Here is a 25316-nt window from a genome sequence, read left to right on the forward strand (position 1 = left end):
TTTTTTAAGTTGTCATTTAAACTAAGATGTACACTGAGATATAAAGTACTTTCATGTTAATCACAACCACATCAGAAAGGATTGAAAAATACCACACACAGTCCAGTTGTACTAAGCTAGTTTGTATTCACATTTGATTTTTGTTAGAATGCGGAATCTTGCGCCCAATTTAAAACTGGCATACTGTGAAACTAAAACTCCAAGAAAAATGGGCATTGGAAAGGAGAACCAAACACGTCTGCAGGCCAAGCATTTGTGTAATGTTCTGTCATGAAAACACGAGAGCACCAGGAGAGCTGGGTGACACTCTAGGAGTATTCCACCTATTAACTAGACAGATGGCCAACTTAAGACCAGTTTAGATTGTTTAATTTTTTTAAGAAACATCCGTTGTACACACTGACAAAATTTGCACAAGAATGATAATCTAAAGCAAGGGTTTTGATGTTTAAACAAAACATTGGCTTTATTTCTGCGCATAGCTGGCTATGGAGGTACCATGCGATATTTGGAATACATTCTGGAGCCCTAGAAATGCAAAATAATTTCAGATAAGAACTGATTGCAGATATTGTGGTAATTTATTGATCTGGTACAAGTTTGAAGAATTAATGAAGACTTTTTTTAACAAAAAAACAACAGTACACTTGCTTATTTGTACTGGACTAAACATATTTCTAGTTTAATGATGATGAACGTGGTAAAAATGACTTGATCTCATGAATGAATATATTTGAATATCGAACTTCTTGTGAATTCTGTGTGATAAAAGATAATAGAGTTTAGAGAACACTGTTTTGAGTATCTTTGATGTAGTAATTGGAGTATATCCATTTCAATGATTGTCGTTAAAGAAGACAGACAAAATCCTTTCATCGAGTTTTGTAGGTGTGATTCCCACGTATGGACATTCTGTCTAGTCAGTGAAAGGCATGGCTGAAAGATAAACTATCGATAGTTTTGACTTTGGTCTTAACAAAGGAAGGAGAGAGAAGAAACATACATTTCTTTGAAAGAAGAGTCTGTCAATCCTCTTGCTTGAAAGTTTTCAGTCCCGTACTGTTGCTAGGGGATGTGTGACAGGAAGGGTATCTGAACCAGCTTTGAAATCTGTATCGGGGTTGGTAACAGTAAATTTAATTCAGTTGGCAAGAATATTTTGTTCCTGAGGGTCATACCATTGCACCACAGCAGTTCAGAGCTTCCTAAGAGGCAACACAGAGGTCTGGTTCCTTAGTATGGAGAGATTTGGTTTATGGGGCCTCCAAAAGGTAGAAGTTTCCTTAAACCACTCACACCTTTGTCTTGTATCCTCAGGAGGGAGAGAAAATGGCTGCCGGGTGGGTATCTCAGTCCTTGCTGAGAGAGGGGGGGGAAGTAACTGCCTGGGGAGGTGTTTTGTGTGCTGGCAAGGCTGCTGAAGTCCTTAGTTAGCCACATGGTAAGTGGTCTGCTTTGCAGAGACACTTGCTATTTCTTACTTACTGTGCCTGTACTACAGCTGCTCACCTGGTGCTTAAAGCGTTAAGATCTGGTATTTGGGAATCTGGGTCAAATATACAAACTGTATATGCTATATATATACGTATATACATTTTTGTTGATAAACACTCTGTGATAAGGCATTCCTGAAGATAAGACTTAGTTCTATTTGAAGGAAATGTGTGGGAGTTTTGCCTTGGACAGAGTCACAATGTAAGGTCCCCTTTTAACAAGATTCTTTGTTTAATTTAAGCACAAATTTGAATATTTCTTGGAAAACTCTTTGCATATGTAGCTATCTAATTAAGCTTCTTTTTCCCCCATCTCCCCCTCCCCTGGGATACATAAAGAGCTAGAAAAATAAAATGCAATTTTGAATGCTTGGAAATCTTATTGGAACTAACATGAAAGTCATTGCAAATCTTGTTTCAAACCTTTCCACTCTTGAAGTTATCAGGGTACAAATAAAACAATTTGGGATTGTGAAAAGCTTTAGAGTCTAAGAAATATAGTAATACAGAACACGTAGTATAGTTTACAAATATTACAACCCTGCTTTACCGACAGAAACTTTTGTTTCATTACATACAGTGCTTCAAAGTAAGGATGATGCTATATTTTTAGTGCCAGAACCAGAAATTGTTTAGAAATCACAAGTCAAATTGACAGAAGTCATGCAAATAGCTGATTTACACTGAGTCTGTATATAGGGTTTGGTGGGTGGTGTTTCTAGGCATCTATTTTTTGAAGGCTTTGGGATCCCTCTCCTAGCTTCAGTAGGACTCAAGTATTTAATTGACATGTTAAAGATGTTTTAATGCATGAGATACAGAAGAAAATTATTTTGGTCGATAGCTGTCTGTGGGCAGGGAATGTATGACATTTTGCATGCACAGGACTGTATGTTGCATAGATGATGTGGTACATACTGTATGTGCTCTGTATGTGTAATTTAGTCTATATGCAGTATAGACAAAGGAGTCTTGATCTGAGGCTACCATACAAAAAAAATAGTACCAAGACAGTTCTTGTAAGCAGGAAATGGGACACCAAATAGTGCTGTTACTGATGTTCAACTCAGGCCATGGTAGAAATACCATGTGGTATTTTTTTATAATCACTCATTTAGATTGAAGACACTAATTTACAATGCAAACAAATACCAGAAAAATATAAAAATTCCTGCAGTACTTGAATTGCGCAATTGTTCAGCGACCCAGAAGTTCTGGCTGAGTCTTCTGATAGCCATCCAGTTTGGCCATTGCGTCGTCCGTAACTATTAAGCCCCGAGGAAGGTCTTTAGCACCTGACAGGTTCTGTCGCTGCTTAATGTCCTTCTGAGATCGGCCAGCTGCTCCCACAAACGCTGCTGCTGCTCCAAGAAGCGTGAGGAACACAAGGTGTTGCACTGCGTCCAAGGTGAGGCTTTGGCTGACCCGCTGCCCCTTGGAGGGATCAGATCAGTGCTTGGGAGTCGTTAAATGCAGACACCTGTTTTCTGTTCTGTGACAGCAGACAAATAGAATCCAAAATCCTTTTGGTTTGGAGAGGGTGGGAGATAGCTGGATAGCGTGCGTGGGTTGTCAGAGGGAAGCTGGGTCACAGCTGCTTTCTAAGAGAAGTGACTGTGAATCCTTGCTATGTGAGTCTCGAATATGGGGTGCATTGAGAGGGGAGCTGCAGAAGCAGAGCTCCCAAGCTGGTACCCACAAAGCCCCTGCATGGGGCTGCCATGCCCCAGCAGCCCTGGCTCCTTCTGTGATTCTCTGCCTCAAAAGAAATCTTGTGAAATGTTTCATACATAGGTTATAAGGGCTAAGATCTGTAAAAACTACACAACAGCATTTTACATGTATGTATGGTGATGTACTCTTAAAAAAAAATAAAATAAAATAAAAACAAAAAAACCCACATATTTTCTCAGACAGATGGTGCATTGCAACTTTTCCTGAAACAAGTTGAAAGAGATGGTGATCCTATTAAAAGATGTGCAGCATTTGCTATATGTGCAGAGCACGCAGTAATTGGAATTTAAGCGTTGAGCTACATCTTAATAACACCAGCCACAGCTGAAAGCAGTCTTTGCAGAGGTTGTCGTTAATGTGTCATTGTCATTAAACTCCTTAAGTTTACATTATTTTTATGATTTCCACTGAAAGAAAATAAAACAGGAGAAAGTTTTGGAAGTCTGACTGAAATCTATTTTTATCTGTCTGTATACAGGATTCTGGTTTCTAACAAATCACCTTTATTCAGTCTTCACTCATAAATCTGATAGAAATTCCATAAGCCTTTCTTTCATATTTCTGGCTAAATTTTCTTTTTCTTCCTATTTTTCTTTTGGATTGTTTTAAGGTAGTTTTTCTTTGGATCGGTTTGTGAAGACAGCAGAATGAGGTAGGGAGGGTTGTTTTTGTATGTTTTTTTGTTTGTTTGTTTTGTTTTTGTTTTGTTTTAAGCCAAAGGAGCAGGTAGTCCTCTGCCCACCTCTGGCCTCAGTTTGGGGTGGGTAACATGATTTTTAATGGATTTTAAAGCTCTTTGTGCTGCTAGTGCCATCCTTGTCACTTCCTCTGTACTCGCTTGCTAACAGTTGACATCTCCCTCTGGGAACGTCAGCCCTTTAACCACTGCGGTGTCACCACTTGAGCACCGACTTTCCTGGCCTGGCTTCAGGGCCAGTCTTCAGGCAGCCATGGTCCTTGAGCTGGAGTTCCTGATGGACTTCAGCTGCAGGGAAGAAGCAAGCTGGCATCGAGAGCTTTTGAGTTAAAGAGGTGAAAGATGATGAAGATGATGCTTTGCAGCACAATGATTTGATGTTTTCTGGCAAAGAGAAGTTGTACGGCTTATGTGGGCATTGTCAGTAGTCAGCTGCTATTGAGCATCCCATGGATGATAGGGCTTCAGTAGCTCAGGTGTTTAAAGAGTAACTATAATCAATATTTAATAGGCATCGCTCTTCTGAATGTCTCTGAGAGAGCTCAAAATGTTCATAATGAGGCCCCAGCTTAGCAAAAACTTACTCTGAAAACCAGTCAGCCTGCTCATGAGCCAGTATATTAAATGCAGCTGCAAACAGCAGCAGGCTTTGTCTCGTTCTTTAAAATGGAATTATCCAAACCAAAATAATCTAATTTATATAAAAGAAGCTAAATTTGGTCTGTTAGTATGAAGGTTATTCCCTTTCAGTGAACCCATACATATAGATAATATCTATTTTAAGTCTGTGGAGCAAATTGCATGTTATGCTGAGGTGTTTCAGGATGCACACCCTTTATTAATAGGTGCTGCATGGTAGCCAGATAATGCATTACTATAAGGGATTTTGTGCTTCAAACTTCATAGAGAAGTCTTAAATGGAATAGAAGAATATTCGTCCAAACAATCCAACCCAAGAAGAATGTTCTGTCAGATTTCTTGCCTTTAAAACCTGGAGAAAAATCCTGTGATTTGGAAGACCAGCTTCATACTTGTATTGCCTGATTGGCCACTTACTGTGCACTTCTAAAACCCTTACTGAACCAGCCCCAAATACCTTCTTTTTGATGATTTTGCTTTGAAAAATAAATCATCCCATTTCAAATATATTTCTTTTTTATTCTGCGATGCATGACTAATGCGTATCTTAGACTAACTAGAGGATGATCCATCATAGATGCATCTTATAGTTGACTATAAATATGTAGGGAAAAGGTTATCTTCTTTCTTCTTTTGTTGTGATTGCAGTTCATCACCAGCAGTGAAACTGAGCAATAGATTCAGCCAGGGAAAGGAAGAAAGGAATGACAAATATGTGAAAGAGAATAAAAACAGGTAGACAATCCTGTTTCAGATCAGGAAGAATGATGCTATTCCCAGCCAGCCACTTTAGTAGAAGCATTTATCAGTCTGATTTAGGGTTGAAAAAACAGATTAAGAAGGAGATGAGCTCTCATCTTCCAGAGAAATTAAAGAGTGCTTTATAACATTCAGCTATAACATTCAGAAAGTAAACCAGCTAGTAATACACCATCACTAACTTAGTATCTTCAGGGCATTTCTCCATTTTTTCTCCTAGACGCAAATTAACACAATTTCTTTATCTGTCTTCAAATCCCCATCACTGGAACACAACTACTACTTTTATATCCCTCTTCTGCTTTTCTCTTATGTGAAAGCCTGTCATTAACTTGTTTACCCATGAAATCTTTTTCTCAGAGCACAATCATATTCCTTCTTTACAGAACCCTCAAATAGGATTATTCTATCTGTTTTCATGCAACACTTGCCATCGTACCTTCTATTTAAAGAAGCTCAGCATTTTATGATGGACAGCCTTGAAGCTTCTTTCCAGTTAATATACCATTCTTCTCCCAAAGCTTGTGAAATACTCAGTGAACATATGCATAACTCCATTGCCTTGTTTAGACCGAGGCCTTGTGGATATACAATTTCCTGTGAGAATCATGAGAAATGGTCCTTCTTATCATCTTAATCTTATCATCCGGTTCCACAAAATTTAATTTGTGTTAGTTGAGATTCCAATCGTTATTCAGAAGTTACTAAATATTAAGAAGTACCATAAATAGCAAACGTAAATGCATACTGTAGAGGGGAAAAGGTCCATGAGAATGAAGTGCAACCTGCAGTATATATTTGTTACAGTTTTGAAATCATTTGATCTCTACACAGAATCTGTTTTTGGATTAGTGAAAAAATTGAGTGTAATCCCATGATGATCCAATTTGCTGGCTATTTTTTAATATTTATACCAGACTGAAAAATCTTGCCATATAGGAAACCTGAGCTTTCAAATTATACTGGTCCAATTAAAGGATTGACTTCAGTCATGCAGGGCTGCTTTTCATCTGCCTTTGCCTTTATAAACTGTATCTTGAGGCCAAGCACCAAGCAGTTTTCTTAGCTTGAAAAACGCTGAGTGCATTGCCTGGAAATGCTGCAATTTAATCTGTTAGAAATTTGTAAACTACAAAATAACCTGAAATTAGTTCTCACATGCTTAAGTTACCAATGAAGTTGAAGTTCAGGTTTTTATTAGCTAATAAAACTCAGTGAATTTATCTGTCCCTCACAGGAATGTTATGTAGTCATTTTTATATTGGATATGCCCCTGAAAAAGACTGAAAACTAAAAATAATTGGAAGAGATCTCGCGATTTAAATAACGCATGGCATTTTGGACCTGAAGAAGGAGGAGGGCATCCGCAAAATTTACACTGTTCATTTCTTAATAGTTAAGGAAACTAATTCCAGGCAGTCTTCTTATTTTGTGAAAAACGAAGTTCTCCTCTATTGAGCTTTATCTAAAATCAAATGAAATTATAGAGAATCTTTCTGCTGAGGCCGGTAACCTTTGGACAGAAGGTGTAAATTCAACAAGCAAAACAGTTTGTGTGCTTAAGAGACAAAAGACATGAAAAAGAGAAAGGTGCTGATGTTAACTGGACAGCTTTTCATCTGAACTGTCCTAAGGCGGGCCTTGGAGGCTTTGAATGGTTTACAGAAGTGATTCTTTTTATTATTATGAATTAATAACTTTAACAATTTTAATGAAGAATTAACCAGATCAGATTCTGTTATGACCATGTTTAAAGTGCTGAAAATAGCACAAGTTTTCAAAACTGAAGTATTTGCAGAAGACTTTTAATGATTTTGCAATATGGTTTCTTGCAGGATCCAAAACTGCGTGAACTATTGGATACTGGGAACCTAGGAGGTCGACTGGAAAATCGAATGATAACCGTCGTCTATGGTCCAGACCTGGTCAATATATCGTACTTGAACTTGGTGGCATTTCAAGAGGATATAGCAAAGGTAATACATGTTCACCTGTGTTGCATAAAATTAATGTTTTTGAAGTATTCCTTTGAGATATGGATACATGAGATAAAAGTGGAGATTACTATGAAATGAACCTCAATTCTGCTGTAGAGCTGTGCTGTTCAGTATGAAAGTAGAAACATGCAGTCATTTTCTGGAAATATATTCAGTAAATTTTATGTCACAGATGTGCATGTTCATCTTCAGAACATTGCTTTGTAAAGCCCAAATAAGCTCTGTGAAAATAATCATATTCACAAATTTTTATTCCACTATAAGAAATATATTGTGACTCTCTGAACACATATTGATACCTTTCAGTAGTTATCACCACCCTTTTATGCTTGTGTATGTGCAAATTATGGACAATATCCAAGTGGAAACTGTTGACTTTTTCTGGCTGACCTGTGTCAGAGCAGTGGAATCTACAGGCCTAACTTACATACTCATGTATATGAGCAAACAGACACCTAATATGACATAACACATGCCACTTTCTGTTGGTCTTCAACAGTTAGTTTTAAGTTTGCATTTTGCCTTGCTGATAACCCCTGAAAAGAACTGTGATGTAAATGTCATTACCTTAGCAAAGTATTTTTTCCATGCAGGTAGGCAGTACCTTCATTTCTGTCCAACAAGCCACAGTAAACACAGTTCTGTGCAACACACATGTTGCAGTTGATTCTAGTACATAAGTTTATTCTTTTCCTTCCTTCACCTTCTATACAACCCAGTTGTGTTTAATGAAGTGCAAGCTCTTTGATTTATCTGTCCCAAATTGGCATTTCAAAGGCAGCTCCTCTTTCCACTTCCATTCATGTAGATGGACTCTGGTAGCCCTGCACAGAACACAGTTCCATACAGCTTGCATCCTTGAGTCCATTAGATTGCCTTAAAAAGATAATTTCTTCACAGACTGTGGCTATTTGACAACAGTAGAGTGTTATTCTGTTGTCTCACAGGCACCAGAAAATGGCAGACGAGGTGAAAAAGGACTTAGGATGGAAGCCTTAACCTCAGCGGGTTTATTTTTGTTTGCCAGGTTTCTGATTCTGCTAATTTTCATTAGCCAATTGGTAAATCTGGTGGAAACACAATTCACTCTGTTTCTTTGATATGAAAACACAGGAGCAAACTGAGTTTGTGGTGATCTGTGGACTGCTGTGGGAAGTGCTGTCCCCACACTCGAGATCACAGAGCTGTGTTCTATGGGTGTGCTTAAGAAAGCTAGCACTGCAAAAGTGAAGGCAATTGAAACAACTCTTAAGGAAAAAAACTAAGCATATGGCTGAAAATGAAAAGGTATGCTAAAGCTTTAACAGCAAAAATTGTTAGCCCTTACCAAGAAAGAGGGAAAATCACCTAAATCAGAAACCTGTCTCCTTTTTTGCTTTCCTGTCTAGCCAGCAATCACTGAACCATAATCTATTTGCTGAAACAGTTCAGAAATTGGTATCTTAGGGCCATTTTCTGTTTGATAATGGAACCTTAAAATACTGTAGATAAAATCATGCTTTAGAGAAGCTTTGCTGCTCTAAATCCTGAGTTACTCAGATCTTTGTTACAAAGAATCTGAGTTTTCCTTGTTATTTGTAAACGTGGCAAATAAATTCATACTTTATCAGTCAGGCATTGTTGCCTGGGGGTGGGATTTTCAAAGCATTGCACATTAGATTTGCTTACTTTAAAATTTCACTAAATATCCTGATTTTTTTTTTTCCTATTGGAACAGAGTTTGATCACTGTTGAAGGCATCTAAAAATTCTTCCATGTTTAACATATTTTTGGACTTTCTGTGAGCCAGACTATAGGATTTGGTCCTCATTGTCTCCAGGACCCATGTAGTGATTCAGAGGTCATTATTTTTGCCTGATGTGCTTATTTATAATCTCTTCAGGGAGCTCTGAGAAGGCGTTTAAACATAAGAATTTTTCAACGTCACACATGCAAATTTTGACCCTACTTCTCACTGACATGAGGGAAAGCAAGTGCCAATGAAAAACTCCCCCGCCCTTCCCTTTTCAGTTCCTGAACATTTTCCTGATTAACCCTTCATTTTTGATGCCTTACTTTTCAAGCTGTGGGACATGTATCAATCAGTCCTCCCTTGAAGGAGAGAGGCAAAACTGTAGAGGTTTTAGTAAGGCAGTTAAAATAATTCAGTAATGAGATTTTCTTCCTTTGCAGAAGGCTTACTACTCAAACCATGTTCATCACATCCACTGTCCAAGCTGTGGGAAAATTATGAGGATATGAGCCATGGGCTATTGAACTTGCTTTCAGTGAACTAAATAAAGAGCTAAAAATTACAACGTAGTTGTTTTATTTGCATTCCTCCAGGAGAAAGTAACTAATATTTAAAGTACATTACTGATGAGCTGAAGGGCACTGACCAGCTGGTTTGCTCAAAGAAAGCAGCTTGAAATTCATGAGGTAACGGTCTGAAAGGCTCATTACTAGATACATCTAATGATGAAGAGAAGTAGCACTGCTACACTGCTTGCTTATTTTCAGCCTGGTGTGCCTGTGCCTGTCTTGGGACAGGGTTCGTGAGCAACTACGAACAAGCCAGGATAAAGAAAGAATTCTCTTCTCAAACCTTTGCTGAGCAGATGTTCTTTTTCCCTGTCTCTATTCCCAACGTGAAGAAGTCTGACCTGTGAACCTGTGTGTCTCCTCTATGGTATTTCATTCTTTTGCCAAATCCAGTAACTTCAAAAGTGCACTTCCTGTTTGTTCCCATCTCTTTCCTGTTACTCTCTTCTCTGTCTCTCATACCAACTCTGTGCACATCACACTAGTGCATCCTGGCCATAGAGATCCATATCCAGAGCCCAAGGAATTTTATTTATCTTTGACTTGATGAGCATTTGATCAGATCTGTTGCTAAGAAGTATGAATTGCTCTGTAAGTAGAATGATATAGTCAAAGATGGGTCACGGGTAGTTTGTAGTATGCTTTTCAGCATACTCGTTCATTTTTTTAGCTCCTTATGCATATTTAAGAACTTAATCAGTAAAATGTTAAAATAAACAAGATAAATTCATGTCCATTTGATTTTTTTAATTAAATTCATACTGATGCTGGAAGTGTAGGATTCCAGTAACTTGCTTTGTTAACTTCCCACCAAAGACAAGCATGTAAGGAACATTGTCTTCTCACATAGTCAGTTCTGATTAGAAGGAAGTGTTTCCACAAAAGTGTGCTGTCTTTTCTTATGAACAAGTCTGATCGCTCCCATTGAGATAAATGCCTTAAGGTATGTACCCTGATGCATGTAATGGAGGAGAGAAATGAGTTCACTGAGCAACAGATCTCAAAATGAACTGCTGCTTACACGTTGCCTACCAAAGCGTAGAGTGTCTAAATGATTTGTTAGTGAAGTTCTCAGGAACGATATAAATATGAATTAGTGTAACAGGATGTAGCCAAAAGGAGAGCAGGTTCATGAAGCTCTTATCGTGATGGATGTGACTTGCTTGGAATTGAATGTGTCGGAAGGCTGGCTTCTTCCGCTCCCGAAAGGGATCAGTCTGCAAACAGTTTGTTGGCACCAGTACAGTCCTATTTCAGAATACACCGATTTATATTTTCCTTTTGTGTTGCATCTGTATAGGAGTCTGCTGCTACTGCAGTGATTCAGAGGCTGTTTTAACCTTTCCGCAGTAGGCTGTTTTCTTTTTACACATAACAGCTTTCTACCCTGCGGAGCGTTCTCACCAAGTGCTGCCTTCTGGAATCACTGCTGCTGGTAAAGGAAGCTGCACCGTGCATTATGCATGGAGTTGGAGGGCAGGCTTCGCTCTATACCATGCAGCAAAACCAAGGAAATGGAACCATTTGGTAGCTAAAGCAGTGAGACGCATCTTGGCTCACAGCTTGGTGCAAGCCCATCAAAGTCAGTCAAAAGCATCTCCTTTATTTCTTTGGATCTGTGCTCAGGGCTGTTGTTTCCCCTCCTGCTGAGGGTTCAGACCAGTGACTGGGAAGATGACATGATCCTTGGCATGTTTTCTGATCTTGGCTTTTTGGCTGCAGCTTTGTGATGGCTGGAACAAAGAGCCTACAAATGCGAGAGGCAACGAGTAAATATTGCTTTTTACTTGGTGACTTGGCACCTGTGTCATTAGAAGTGGCTCAGCCTGTCAGTAGCCCTTAGAATATTTGGCAAGGGCACTGCGATTGCTTGAAGAGCCAGGAAGAGCTAGCAAAGGAACATGGCAAGACTGTTGATATAAATAACGCTCGTGACAGGCACATAATAACTGTGAGTTCCCATTAAATTCCTGTGAACAAGTGCTTGGACAAAGGGAAGGAAGAGCTGGGGGATGGGATACTCCTGAAGTGCCATCGATCTATTTTCTATAAAATGCTCACTTTTAAGCCCAGCAGAATCAGTGAGATCAAAACAAAGTCTATAAAGATCTGTAAAAAGCCAACCTATGTTCGATTTCTGAATAATATTTTATGTTGCCATTAATCTTTGCAGCCGTTAGTGTCACAGGGAGAAATTTTAACTGCTATTATTAGTGCCCAAACAAAGCAGTGTTTACAAGATGAGCCTATTTTGAGCCTGGAAAAATAAGTTGCCAAGAAGAAAAAAGGATTCTGCACTTAATACGCTTTCTGTTCCAAGAGTCACAGAAGAGCAGTCATGCTGCTAAAGAAGCCGTCTCATTTCTTGTTCTTTCTCACACCCCTGTGTTTTGTTGTGTTTTTTCTTAAAAAAAAAAAAAAAAAGGGCCTGAGAAGGCAAAAGCAAGTAAAAATAAAAATGGAAGCAGTCACGAGAGGTGCAGGGGAAGAATATCTCAGCAGCAATTGTTTAACTCCCAAACAACACATCTGCTTGTGAGGGAGGCAGGTTTCTCTGCCAGGAATCTCCGTCAGATGTGTTGTCGTAGGTGCGAGTTTGTAAATTGTGTTGGACTTACGAATCTTGTAGTTTCAGGATATCAAAGGTCTGTGTGGAGGTAGGATTATAGGTAGCCTTATCTGTTCCTCCCTGGGAGCGACTGTGTGAGATTGCTTTCAGACACAAGGTCTGATAACTTCAGGGAACAAATCTTAACACCCTAAAGAAAAATATAAAAAATGCCAACTTCTTAACCTGTCTCAAACTGATCACCTCATCACGCAGAAACTTGGGGCTTTTTAGGTAAAACAAGCTGGTAAGCTCCAGTGTGAGGCAGCAATATTTGTTTCAGTGGAAGCTAATGATGCTTTTCATCATCGTCCATTTTTGTCAGAATGAAATTCCCTTTTTCATATTTTTTCTCAAAAAAAAGAGCTGAGGAGAGCAAATGCGTCTATGACGGTGTGTGGTCATGGATGTTTTGGATCTGGACTGATATGAAACGAAACTCAATTTTAATTTCAATGAAAACTCAGAAAACTTCAAGTAAAAAAATTACATTGTTTGCAAAGGCATTGTTTATTTTTGTTTCTTTTCTTTAAAGAGCAAAACAAAGCCTGTCCAAAACCACATTTGTGATTAAAAGGGATTGCAATTACAGAGTATAAATAAGCACTAAGTTAGCAAGGAAAAATGCGCTGAGGTTGTCAAGGAAAGGCTGCAGGAGAGACCTGCAAGGGAAGAGAGCGACAGCACAAGCTGAGAGAGTCTGAACTTAAGGTCAGCCGTGGATCAGCCTTGCTGGGAACCCAGGAAAGGTCTGGGATCTCATGGAAGGACTTCAGGAACGTGCTTAGGAATGAGAAAAAAATGGGGGAAAAGAGAGAGGAAAAATAAGAGTGCTGTGGGAAGAGAAGTGCTTGCAGGCGAGGGGAGGCATCCTGTGAGCAGTGAGGACAGTTCTTCCCTACAGCCGGAGATGAAAATATCTTAGTGAGGAATAAGATCTCAGCGTGAGGTGTACTGGTGTGTATTATAGGGGGAGGAGGAGTTTTTCTGACTGGAGTTGTACCTTCTTCCCACTGTATCAGAACAACTTAAATATATTCCTATACATTTCTCCTGGTTTGTTCTTAAGTATGTTTCTCGTGTTGGCTGATAACATCTCAGATGGAGTTTGTACTTACGGTTCTTAATTCAGCATCTACTATAAAAGATAAGGTGCGATATTCGTTGTCTGAATTGTTTCACGATCTGTAGAAGGAGAGATGCAGGTGTTCTCATAACAAACTCATGAGGAGAGACATTGCAGCGAGAGACGTATTATGGTATGGTCTATATCCCACATTGTCAGGTTTGTCTAGCTTCACACAGATCTAAACTCATTACAGCTTTGCTTTACAGGGATGGTGGCATAGAGGCTCTTTTTTTTTAATCCTCAGTGTGTCAACCAGAATAGTGTCCAACATGCAAGAAAATGTTATTTTCTGTGGCGTTTATGTTGCACATCCCTGAAGCTTGAATATGCTTTATGTCAGGCATTTATCCATGTGATTTTTTTTTATTCCAATACAGTCGAATAAAGTATCTTTAAAAAATATTTGTAATAGTCTTCATTTTTTGCAGAATGAGAAAGTCAGGTCCAATAGACAGGGAGGGATGCTATAATTGCAAAAATCAAGTTCAGACTAATTAGGCACTTATTGCTAACTATCTTTTTCAAAAATATTTGCATTGTGTAAGTAAACATCTAAATTAAGCCTCATTTAATCAAATTTTGTCTCTATAGGAATGGTCAGATGAAGTGTTCAGTTTGGCAACAAATTTGTTGGCACAGAACATGTCAAGGGACGCGTTTCTGGAAAAAGCGTAAGTGGCCACAGTATTTAATGCTGTGGGTGTTGCTCTTTTATCTGCGTCATTTTCCTTTTTTCTTGTTAGTCACATTGTCATCTATTGTCTCTGCTTTGATGAGTTGTCACTATTGTAAACATAGCCTGTCCTTTCTCATTGCTTTAAAAAGCCTGTTATCTAAACATCATTTTAAAAACATCTTGTTAGGGTTCTTCTTGCTGACTACTAAGTCATAGCAAAAAAACCCCCACAGTACTCAATGCCATCTTCCCTCTGTACACAAAAGGAGTAACTTCAGCTGTAGTCTGAAGCTCTCCATTTAAAATCAAAGACTATTTTGCTTCTGGTTTATTTTTCTTTCTAATCTCTCTGATTTCAGCATGCTTTTAGATTGGTTTGCATGGTGTGCAACTTCTGATTTGGTTTCAGCAAAGCACAGAATCTGTTCATGAGCACATCTGGGGTGTAAAAACACCCTTCAGAAATGAAAGAGAACTAAACCTGAGGTTAGCAAGTCTCATATTGATGATAAATACACATGCTGAGATAGCTTTGCTTAAATGATAGGGTTGAAAGCGGCATGACAAAGCCTACCAGATAACGATGGCAGTTAACTGGGGAATTTGCTGGACTTTTAGGGTTCTAAAAAAGAAGGCATACCATCCCTAGCCTACAAGTTGACTGGTTAAGTTCAGCTTTTTGTTTCCCCCAAACAACCTCTAATTCCTGCTCCCAGACAGAGGCTCAGTCCAGCTAAATACCAAGTGGGCGCTGAGGTTCCTAAAAGTTGTCTCCATCCAAGAAGCGAGTTAACCCACCTGCATTTTGGGCTTTCTAAGATTGTGCATGCCTAATTTTCACCAGATGCACCCATTTTAGTCAGAAGGTTCTTGACTTTAATTCTGGGTACATATTTGTAAGTGCCTGTTTTGGGAGGAGCGTGTGTATGTTTCCTTCTCATAGTTCTTTCTGTGATGGGACGAAGTCAACTGAAATTCTTGACTTTTTTTTTTTTTCTTGGAGAGAATTAGCATTGCAAAAACTATAGTTTTGTATCTGATAATGCTCTGATGGGACAGCAGTAACACATTAGGCAAGCCAAATCCCAAACGGATGGAAACATTTAACATTTCCTTCAGTTCCACAGTTGACACGCTATGCTGGCCTGAGCAGTTGCAGGTACCTTCTGGAAGGTCTTCCAAGTTCCTGTATGGGTCAGTGGAGAAATGAATTTGACTAAGTTAGGGAAACTGGTTCATTATTCAGGTTTTTGTAGGTGTCCACAGACCTTGGAATGACTGGGATGCCCTCTTCCCCTCTCTCCATCAGGACAGTGCACGTTAACAGTTGGTGAGGCAAGGCTTGCATTGGACTCCCAAATTTGCTCCCAAGCTGCTGAGGCTAAGTTAGATTTCACTTTATCAATACAGCTCTGTGTGAGAGAGAGCAGAAATTATTTCCTTCAGCTCCACAGACCGTACATGAGTTACAGGGCTGATCTGATATTCTATTTCCTTACCACTCAAACTCCTGGGTGACCAGTGGACTTTGACAGGTGTGTAACAGGGACATTTGAGGCTGTGCCTAATGTGTGCTTTCCTGTGACATTCAAAGGAGGAGCGTGTTGTCACACAATGTAGTCGAGCCAGTCTTATTTGGAGACATTTTTCTACAATTATTCAAGCAATATTAATTAAATTAAGTCACCGGACACTTGCGTCAATTCAGTAGCAGGCAAGCATGTTATTCTCGTGTCTTTTTTTCCACTAATTAATAAATCACTTGGGAACTGTTGGTTTTCCAGGGTCCTTAGCACATATGCCAAATCAGAGTCACTTAAGAAATATTTCACTTTGAAGATTAAAACTATTTCCCTGTTATAATTACTGTACTGAGCAAAGGATTGGTTGCAATCCTATCAGTACCCTTTTGTTGAAACAGAAAAACAAACTGCATTAGAGCAGAATTAGGCATTTTTCTTTGTGGCATTCACTCCCTTGCAGTGTTGGAAGTGCAATAATAAACAGATTGAGCAGCTTCCCTGTGCTTTAGTCATATGAGAAAAACAGGTTAATTTGGAAGGATGTGGTTAATAAAAACCACCATTTTGGTCGTAAAGTGCACATTCCTCTGTTGTAATCCTGCAGTATAATTTTGTGTTAGGTTACAACTAAACTTCTTTCAGTACATTAGTACTGAAGTACTGAGCAGTGCAATAGGAAGTACAGGATGGCTTTGTTGTGGAAACTTTGGTCCAGTATTGCATCCAAAGTTTGTCACCACTGGAGTCAGCAGTGCGCTACTGAAATGAGTCTGTTTAGCTGCTACCAATGGGAGTATCTCTTAGCAGGCCTCTTAACAGGAATAACATTCAATTTTCCCAAACTGATGGATTATAGCTGCAGGGAAAGAAATAGTGTTGCATGTATGCCAAAGAATTTGGGGGGAAGAAGGTGGCTAGTAGTGGTGGGGTTTGACTGTTCTTCTGACACGTCTTTAGGATTCTAAACTTCAGTTAAAGCAAACTCTTATTTCTTCATTTTATTTTACTTCTAGCTTTCTTGATTACAGAGGAAAACATTAAATTTGACCAGAATGTGCTCAAAAGTTTCAAAAGCAGAAGAAAGAAACTCTTTTAACTAATCATTGTGACTTTTTTATTTATTTATTTATTTTTAAATCTAGCTCATTGCTGGGAGACTGGTGTGGGTAGTATTTTTGTTTGGTGATACAGTGGCACAGAATATTTCAGTTTCCAGAAGATGTGTATGAGGACACAAGGATTTGTGGAAATGTTCCTACACTTGTTAAGGATGTTAATATGCATTTTGTTTTTGAAGTGGTTGCTAGTGGAATTTTCAGTTGGGAAGAAAAGGAAAGTTTATTAGAACCATGCTGTTTCTTTTTCCTTTGGTAGGCCAGTGGGTAAAGTGGAAAAATAAATAAATAAATGCTCTGAAGTACTTCAGTGTAGCTACATTTTCCTCCAGATTGTGTTACTGCAAAACTCATTTATAGTTTTAATTATATTCTAGTAGAAGGGACAAAGCACTCAAAATGTGTGCTTTGCTGGTGTGGTGGTTTTACCAAGCTGGGCAGCTGAGCTCTACCACAAAGGCTCTCACACTCCCCCTCCTCAAAGTTAAAGGGGGAGAAAATACGATGCAAAGGGCTCAAGGGTTGAGATAAGGACAGGGTGATTTCTCAACAGCTATCGTGATGGGATGCCATCCTTCTTGAACTGATCCTGCGTGGGCTTTCCAGAGGCAGCAGCTCTTCAAGAACTGCTCCCACACGGCTCCGTACCACGGGGTCCATCCCTCAGGAGCAAACTGCTCCAGCACGGGTCCCCCACGGGCGGCAGCTCCCCCCAGACCCCCTGCTCCTGCGGGGGCTCCTCTCCACGGGCTGCAGCTCTGGCCCGGGGCCTGCTCCTGCGGGGGCTCTCCTTGGGCCGCAGCCTCCTCCAGGCCACATCCACCTGCTCCACCGGGGGCTCCTCCACGGGGGGGCTGCAGCGTGGAGATCTGCTCCGTGTGGGACCCGTGGGTGCAGGGGGACAGCCTGCTCCACCAGGGGCCTCTCCACAGGCCGCAGGGGAACTGCTGCTGCGTGCCTGGAGCACCTCCTGCCCTCCTTCTTCACTAGTCCTGGTGTCTTACAACATCGCTTATAGGCTTGGCTCAGGCCAGCGGCAGGCCCCTTATCTAACATGGGGCAGCTTCTGGATTCTTCTCATAGAAGCCAGCCTTACCAAAAGACCCCTGTTACCAAAACTTTGTCTGTACCAAAACTACAGCTGGCTGCTGCTGGTGAGCATTGTGCTGGTTACCAGTAGTCCTCACATACCAGGAGAAGCATCAGATGATCACTGTAGGCCCAACTGCTTCCCATTAGCTGCTCATAGCTACTGCATGACTCCTCTTTCAATAGGAGTTGAATCAGCTAGTGGAAAGGTTTGAACAAAGAAAGATATATCCTCATCCTGCTGCCTTAATGAGCATGTGAGAGAAGTCACAGGTCCTGAGATACTGAGATGCTTTAAATACTCAGTTCAAAAGCTGTGTAATTGCCTGCCTGTAGATGGTTTCAGCATGTAATTTTTATATTGTTTCAGATTAGAAATGTCATGGGCTTGCCCAGGGCTGCTAAATATACTCTTGCTGGTGCAGAGACATTTCAGTTGCCAGCAATTTGACTTCCTTTCAGCTGAGGAGTGTCAGCATTTAGGGTCAAACAGAGGAACCCTAACAGCTGTGTAGTGGGGATGTCTTAGAGAGGCAGGGATATTTGTGTGCAACATCCAGGCACAATTTCAGCCTCTAGAAGAGAAGTACTGCCACCTTTCCAGTCAAGTTGTATAGCCTGTGTGCCTCACTGAAAGGATAGTGGGGATAGGCAAACAGGTAAATAGATATTAGCAAGCTAGAGGGAGACAGTGTGTCTTCTACACATGCTTATCCATAACTTCAACCTGAGTATCTTGCTTATATGGTTCACCCACATGCCTATATTCAGCTACCAGCAAAGAACATGCTTTTGCTGATGCTACTGAAAGGCAGAAAAATAGCTGGGAATAATAGCAAGATAAAACACAAAAGCGAAACTGCCATTCATCCCAGTGAGGATTTCCTAACAGCGTGTGGATTTGAAGGTGGTAAAGTTGAAATCTTGTTTATGCTTGCACTGGACCTAGCTGAAAGGAAGAAGACTCCTTCAGCAAAAGGATAGAGTGGCTGGCAGCTTGAGCGGGGAGTTTGGAAGGATGGTAAAATTGTGTGTTAATGGTGTTTGCAATGTCCTGTTTCAAGGCAGACATTATTTGACAGTGCAGGTGCATTACTGTTGATGGAAAAGGTACTTATTAATAGTATCCCAATGGATTTTCTTTTTGGGCAAAAAACTTGGGTGGAACTTATCACATGATAAAAGCAATAGTGTTGGGCTATAAAGTTGGTGAAGAGACACTTGAAGATGCTAAAGATAAAATAAGATGCTTTTCTCTCCACAGTTACACAAAACTTAAGCTGCAGGTGACACCAGAAGGGCGCATTCCTCTGAAGAAGTAAGTGTTCCACTTTGTTACCATGTAGTCTCTTTTGACCTTTGAGTATGAATAATCATTTGGGATGAACATGTGATCCCTGTGTCTAGAATAATCATTTTGTGATCTGTGGTATACCCCAAGGAAAGAGTACCCAATGATTCTCAGGATGTCTGTGTTTAAATAGCCTTTGGCCTTAGATTACCCTTGTTACCTTGAGCTTCTCTGCTCTTGTTCCACTTGCGTATAATTTAAAAAACAAAAACAAACAAACAAAAACACCACCACCATTACAAATGTTGGTTTTTTTAGCTCTGAAATATATTGTGAGGATAAATATACTCAAATTGTGTACCACTGAGGTAATGTGGTGAAGAGAGCAGTGGTGACTTTCTCAAATAACTATTTGCTGTAACAGGGCCTTGTGTGATGTAGAATTAAACTCATCGTGGACATCATTAATCTCACTTGTGTTATGTAGCATCCAGCAAATGGAAATAAATAGCTAAAGATACGAGAAACTGGGAAGCAATATCCAGTCTTTAAGCCACATGGGCCAACAAGGCATGTCTTTAAGCCAATTCACTCTGGTTTGTTTTCATTTTGCAGTATATACCGCTTGTTTTCTGCTGACAGAAAACGGGTAGAGACTGCGTTAGAAGCTTGTAATCTTCCATCTTCCAGGGTAAGCATCTGAATTTATTCCTGCCCTGACTAAGTGTTGCTTGTATTCACTGGTATTTACTCTCTGTTGAGTTGAGTATGATTTGTCCAAGGCTGATCATGCTGTGTTGGATTTGCTCCTAGATGGGTCCTCAGCAGCAGGTCTATCTTTCCCACATAGAGGTTACTGCAAATTGGAGTTTGTTTGATTTGAAATTGTACAGGGAGCAGGAGTGCCTTGAAGAAGTGCAAATAGATTAAAGGAAAGGGCAGGGAGTCATGTGATCTGCCCTGGAGAAATCCTATGAGAATATTTTCAGAGTCTGTAACTAGTACACAGTTTTCCAGGCGCAGTTTTAGAGCAGTATTGGTTTGACATGAAGCTAATGCTGTAATCTGTTTCCTTCTCACAAAAGAGACCATTTAAACTCATTGTAGCCTGTCTAAAAGGTACATGAAAAAAACGTTGAACTAGTAGTGTGTCAAAGCTGTTAATGCTGTGGGGATGAGGCCATTGTATGCTGCTCATCCAGGGGCCCTCCTCAACCAGAAGCATTTGCAGGTTGGTAGTTCAGCCTCAAGAAAGCCCTTTCAAGCTGAGTGAAATCAAGCGGGTGATTTTAGTAAACACTGTAGTGAAGACAATTCCTTTTAGGTGGAGATTCTCCTCCAAAGAAGCTTCTTGCAGGATAATTCCTATTTACGAGGTCCAAGAGATGGAGCAGAACCAGTCTGGAGCAGAGGAGAGCCTGCATCACCTAATCCCTCACTGTTGTAGAAAGCTCTGTGCTGCGATGTTCATTCAACCTTTGTGTCCCCAAACACTTCTTAATAAAGCCAATTCCTACTGCTCCAGAAGAGCTGTGGTGCAAAATCTTCACAAGCCAAACCTCTGATACGACTTTCCACTAAGACCTTCCTTCACAGGTTTTGGAGCTTTATGCCATGTAATATAAACGATTATAACAATCTTAGCTGAAGGAAGGTTCTTTAAGTATTAGCACGTAAAATAGGTGTTTGACTAGTTAAAAATGTTGTGAGGTTAGAAACATGAAAAGATTTATTTTAAAGATGGGTTTTCATTTAATTGGTAGCAAACAATTTTTAATAAGATATGCTAAAAAAACCAACAGTGAAGCATTGCTTTTTAAATCAGTTGATTTATTATTTCTCTTGATGTTGATAAAGATAAAAAACAATGTCTTATTTCCCAATGCAAAAAAAAAATCCAAACATCACTGGAATCCTCAAAAAAACCTGCAACCTTTTTCTGCTGTTTATTTTAATAGAGTCAGTTTAACATAGACATTGCTGGATACTTGTTGCTGGGATACCATTGTGAAAATTTATTCATAGTATAAAGTAGATCCTTTCTTTGCTTGGGACAAAAGAGAAACAAGCTTCATGCAACAAAGAAAACTGTATTGATCATCTTGGAAAAAATATTTTAGGAGCTTAGTGCTTGAAAAGAATGAATCTCTGAATCTCCTAAAGGTAATGGATTAGAAGAAAACCAGTACTTCAGCTTCAGTTCTTTTCTTTTGTGTTCCTGTTTATTTGAACAAATAAAATTCTTAGCTTCATTTTCTTGCTTTTCTACCCCATTATACTATGGGACAACTGTTATTCCTGTAAAACCCTGAAGAGCACAGGACTCCAGCAGCATGCAAGATGTGAATATAAGGGAATCTTCCGCAGTAAAATCATAATGAATATTGCAGAGTATTCATGAAACTCTCTCAAGAACATTAACAGCTTGGACTTTTCTATATTTTTGGATTCATACCTCATGAAAATCACTCTCAAGATTTTCTCTCCACATTTGCTATAAAAAAAAGCATACTTCTCATTCCTTAGAAAGATGGGGGTGTTGTTGGGCAGGAGTTTCACATGATGTTTTACTGCACCTCTCAGAACCTATGGATGACCCTAAAACACAGAATTAAATTCACAGTCATGTCTAAGAGGATGCCAAGTCATCACTTGGTAGTCTCACATCTTCCTGGTTCATAGCTTCAGGGCTGGGACAGTCCCTCATGTACCTTATGTGATGAACAGAGCATAGGGCAGCCTGACTGCTTCTGGTGCATAGTGTCATGGCATGGACTTGTCTGTGACAGTACAAACTTCAGCATCTGCTAGCCCCTCTCTTGAGCAAACTCCATGTGTATGCTTGCCAGGAGTCCTTGTGGGACAACATGTAGGCACTGCATTTAGTGGAAGAGGAGGAAGAATTCTCATTGCTTGGAAGACTGCCTTTGTTCTGCTGTAGAAGAATAGACAGGCCTCCCAGAGGGCCTAAAATTAACTCTTTATTTCAGATTTAGAAACCTTAACAAGGGGTTGATTCTCTGCAGTGCTGAGCACTCTGTCTCTGATTCAGCAAGCAGTTGGGCATGATGCAATGGGATGATTTACGGACTTCAAGTCAAGCACATTTGCAAAGCTTGGGTTTATTTATTTATGGATTGGGCTTGGCATGTGTAGAGTGTTGCAGGACCAAGCCTTGTATGATCAGATTTCCTGAAGCATTTGTTGTCTAGCAGATCTGAAAGCAGAAGAATGTTTAAATATATAGGAAAATGATATTTTAAAAAATGCCAATGAAGTTTTTGAGTTTGGCATCTGATTCGTAGATTGGCATCCACAGTTTTTTAAACCTTGGGAAGGTTTTGTTTTGTTTTGTTTTTCCTTTTGGGTGTGGTGGGCTGGTTGTGAGCTTTTTTTGGTTGTTGTTGGTTTGCTTGTTTTCATTTTAGTTAAACAGCATTTGAAGAACTTTATTTTAGTCACCTCTGGTTCTGAAGACGGGTTTCTGCACTCCAGTTAATGTAGAGGTTCATGATAAAGCACCAGTGAGCTTGACTGTTTACACAAAATAAAACAACCATCTGTTGAGTCCTATCTGTGCAAATAATCTGAATTAGTTGTTGTGCTTCCGAATATAAAATAGAATGGATACAGGTGTTATAAAAGCAAGCGGGTAACTAGACAAATCATAAATCAACAGTGCTTGAAATTAGTAGAGAGTCTTAATCACAAAATAAAATTGAATACCAATATTCTGCAAAGCCAGAGATGAGAGAGGCTCTAATGTGTCACAGAAAGTTTGTGATTCGTTCACTGGTCTCAAAAAAGAGATTAGCGCATAAGGTGTGTGGGTGGTTCCAGTGAGACGTGGATGGCTCAGACCAGGATGACGAAAGGGGCAGCGTATTTTAATCCTTTCTGGCAGGCAGGATTTTGGAACCCAAATATAGTTGTCTGAAGTTGTGCCTGGGGTGATGAATGCTTACAGCAAGGCTTTCCTCACCCCTCTGTATCTCTGTGTCTTGTAGCCCACTAGTTATGTTACTGGTAGGAAATAATAAATCGTTAACATAGTCTGTATTTATGCCTGAGGACTTGTATTGGCTATCCTCTTTGTAGACACGTATTTGTAGGTATCTGTTTGGAAACTGAGGTATGTTTTTCTTAATTGGATTGAACTGACAAATAAAAGCCTGGATCTCAGGTTATCAGAAAAGACATATTTTACATTGTTGAGTACCTTCAAATCCCCTGAAAAGGAAAAAAATATACTAGGTCAGTGGGAGACTGTAATTCTGTGGTAATTACAGAATCAACGACAAAAATGCCCTTAGGAGAAGCACTGGCTGAGGAGCAGTAGCCTGCTGAACAGTGATTATAGGTGCACTGAGTATTGAGGTGCCACCTTTAATAAGAAATGCCCAAGCTTTACAAAACCCATCCTTTAGGAATACGCAAGTCTCAGTGGTCCTACTCAGCACCACAGCTCAAACTGGTCAAAGCGCAGCAGGTGCAGTTTCACAGGCAGTTCTGTGCCACCCGCAGCTCTCCCTGAAAGGAGCTATTGCCATCCTCCAGCTTCAGTCTGTAAACTTCTTCATCCAGCCTTGCAGGGGATTTAGTATTTGTGCCATTGGTGACCTACCTGACTCAACACGCTGATCCTGTAGCAAAGCATACAGGGTTGTTTTGGCTGAGTAAGATTTGAAGACACCACACAGTAGTAGGTAGGGCCCTGAGCAAGGGATGTGTGAGGTGAGTGGAACAAGAAGTTGCCCGAGCTGTCCCAGGTGAATGTGCACCGGTACCTTTTGATTACAGCATGAAAGGAAACAAGGGTTTTCACTGATCCTGAATGATTGCTTCTAACAGCTAAAAAGTTACCAACTGAGAAAACCCCATTTCTCATGACATGATACAGGGAAAGATCTTTGGTGTTGCAGTGTAACCTGGGAATCACTGGGTGGCTTTGCCTTTTGTGAAGAAGTGTTTGGAGAAACACCAAAAGCTGAACATGGCACATGCTGTCTAGGTGCTGAGGACATTGTTGCTAGCGCCTGTTGTCCCTGCTCCTTGGTCAGAATCCTGTGCTGGTGGAACCTCCGCTTAGAGGTTGTGCCCACGCAGACAAGTCAGTGTTGCAGGTGTGCAGGCAAATTCCAAGTTGACACCAGATGAAACTCTCAGCAGCACAGAAAGCCAGTCAGGGTTTTGCATCCTCTGAGCAAGCACTGCAGCTGACCCCAGGAAGATAGTTTGGAGGAAGAATAGGTTGCAGCATGGGTTTTTTTGGAACAAGTCCCAGAAATGGGCTTGAGCAGGGGTTCTTGGTGCTGCCCATCCTCATGCTGGCTGTGACGGCACGTGCATTACTCTGAGCTCCTGGGCAGCAGCTGGGCAGGTGATTGCTCTGAGCTCTTCTGAGTCAGGGAAGAAGATGCTACAGGTAGGATTTGCTAGGTTAAGCAGATATAGCAGCCACTCATGTAGTCTGCCAAAATAAGGAAGGAGTAATGGTCTGAGGGGAATGGAGGGTGAGACAGAGCTGGGAGCTGCCCAGCTCAGTCTGCATTTATAGACACAAACGCTGAATGATGGTCATGGTACAGAACCCACTTGGGCCTCTGTGGATTTCACTGATGAGAGGAGAGGTAAAGTGACAACCATAGTGTTTATTTACTTATTTATTTTAACTTAAAGCAGGAAAAATATTACAAAATTCCCTTCCTTTTACCAAAGGCTTGAACTGACACTTCCGGTTCCCTTGGCAACTGCATTAAACAGACAGAATAAATAAAAGCAATGATTTCCTCAATCAGCAGCTTGCTCCCGATAAAATTCGGCTCAACAGCATTTAAAAGCAAACAGCTTTGAGTCCAAATTACAATTTTCCTCCTCTGGTTCATCAGATTCAGGCATTATTTGGAGCCATTGAGAGTCTCACATGGTTCCTTTGTGATTCCAGAGACGACATTTCATAGCTTTTGATAAAGTTAGCTTGCGTGGAGGAAATTCAAAATCAGATTTTCTGTATGTGCATTCTGCGTTTTTTGTGTTTTCACTTTCTTGTTTCCTTATGAGGTTTTCTCTGCAAAAAATACAAGCTTCTGTACTGTTCTCCTTTCTCAGTGCCTTGATGCAAATGCAGAACCAGTGGGTGCATCATTACCGTTCTGCACCAAGAAAACTGCTCAGCTTGCACCTTCCTTGGGGTACTCGTTTTTTCCCAGCCCTGCTAACAAAGCAGTCCATGCTGTCTTTTGCAAAAAGTGTGGAGCTTTAAGAC

General features: G+C 40.2%; 1 protein-coding gene across 11 annotated transcripts in view; it reads left to right on the top strand.

Moving 5' to 3' along the window:
- Positions 1 to 25316, top strand: part of PLCB1 (phospholipase C beta 1) — a 415451-nt gene that overhangs the window by 245339 nt on the left and 144796 nt on the right. For all 11 annotated transcript variants that reach the window (XM_083828903.1, XM_083828908.1, XM_083828906.1 and 8 more), the window contains 4 exons: positions 7158 to 7298; positions 13949 to 14028; positions 19025 to 19078; positions 19667 to 19742. In XM_083828903.1, the coding sequence (XP_083685029.1) occupies positions 7218 to 7298; positions 13949 to 14028; positions 19025 to 19078; positions 19667 to 19742 (291 nt within the window). In that variant the 5' untranslated portion in view covers positions 7158 to 7217. The remainder of the gene's footprint in view (positions 1 to 7157; positions 7299 to 13948; positions 14029 to 19024; positions 19079 to 19666; positions 19743 to 25316) is intronic.

Source organism: Anser anser (genome assembly GCF_964211835.1).
Source record: "Anser anser genome assembly, chromosome: 3".
In the NCBI taxonomy this organism is placed as follows: domain Eukaryota; kingdom Metazoa; phylum Chordata; class Aves; order Anseriformes; family Anatidae; genus Anser; species Anser anser.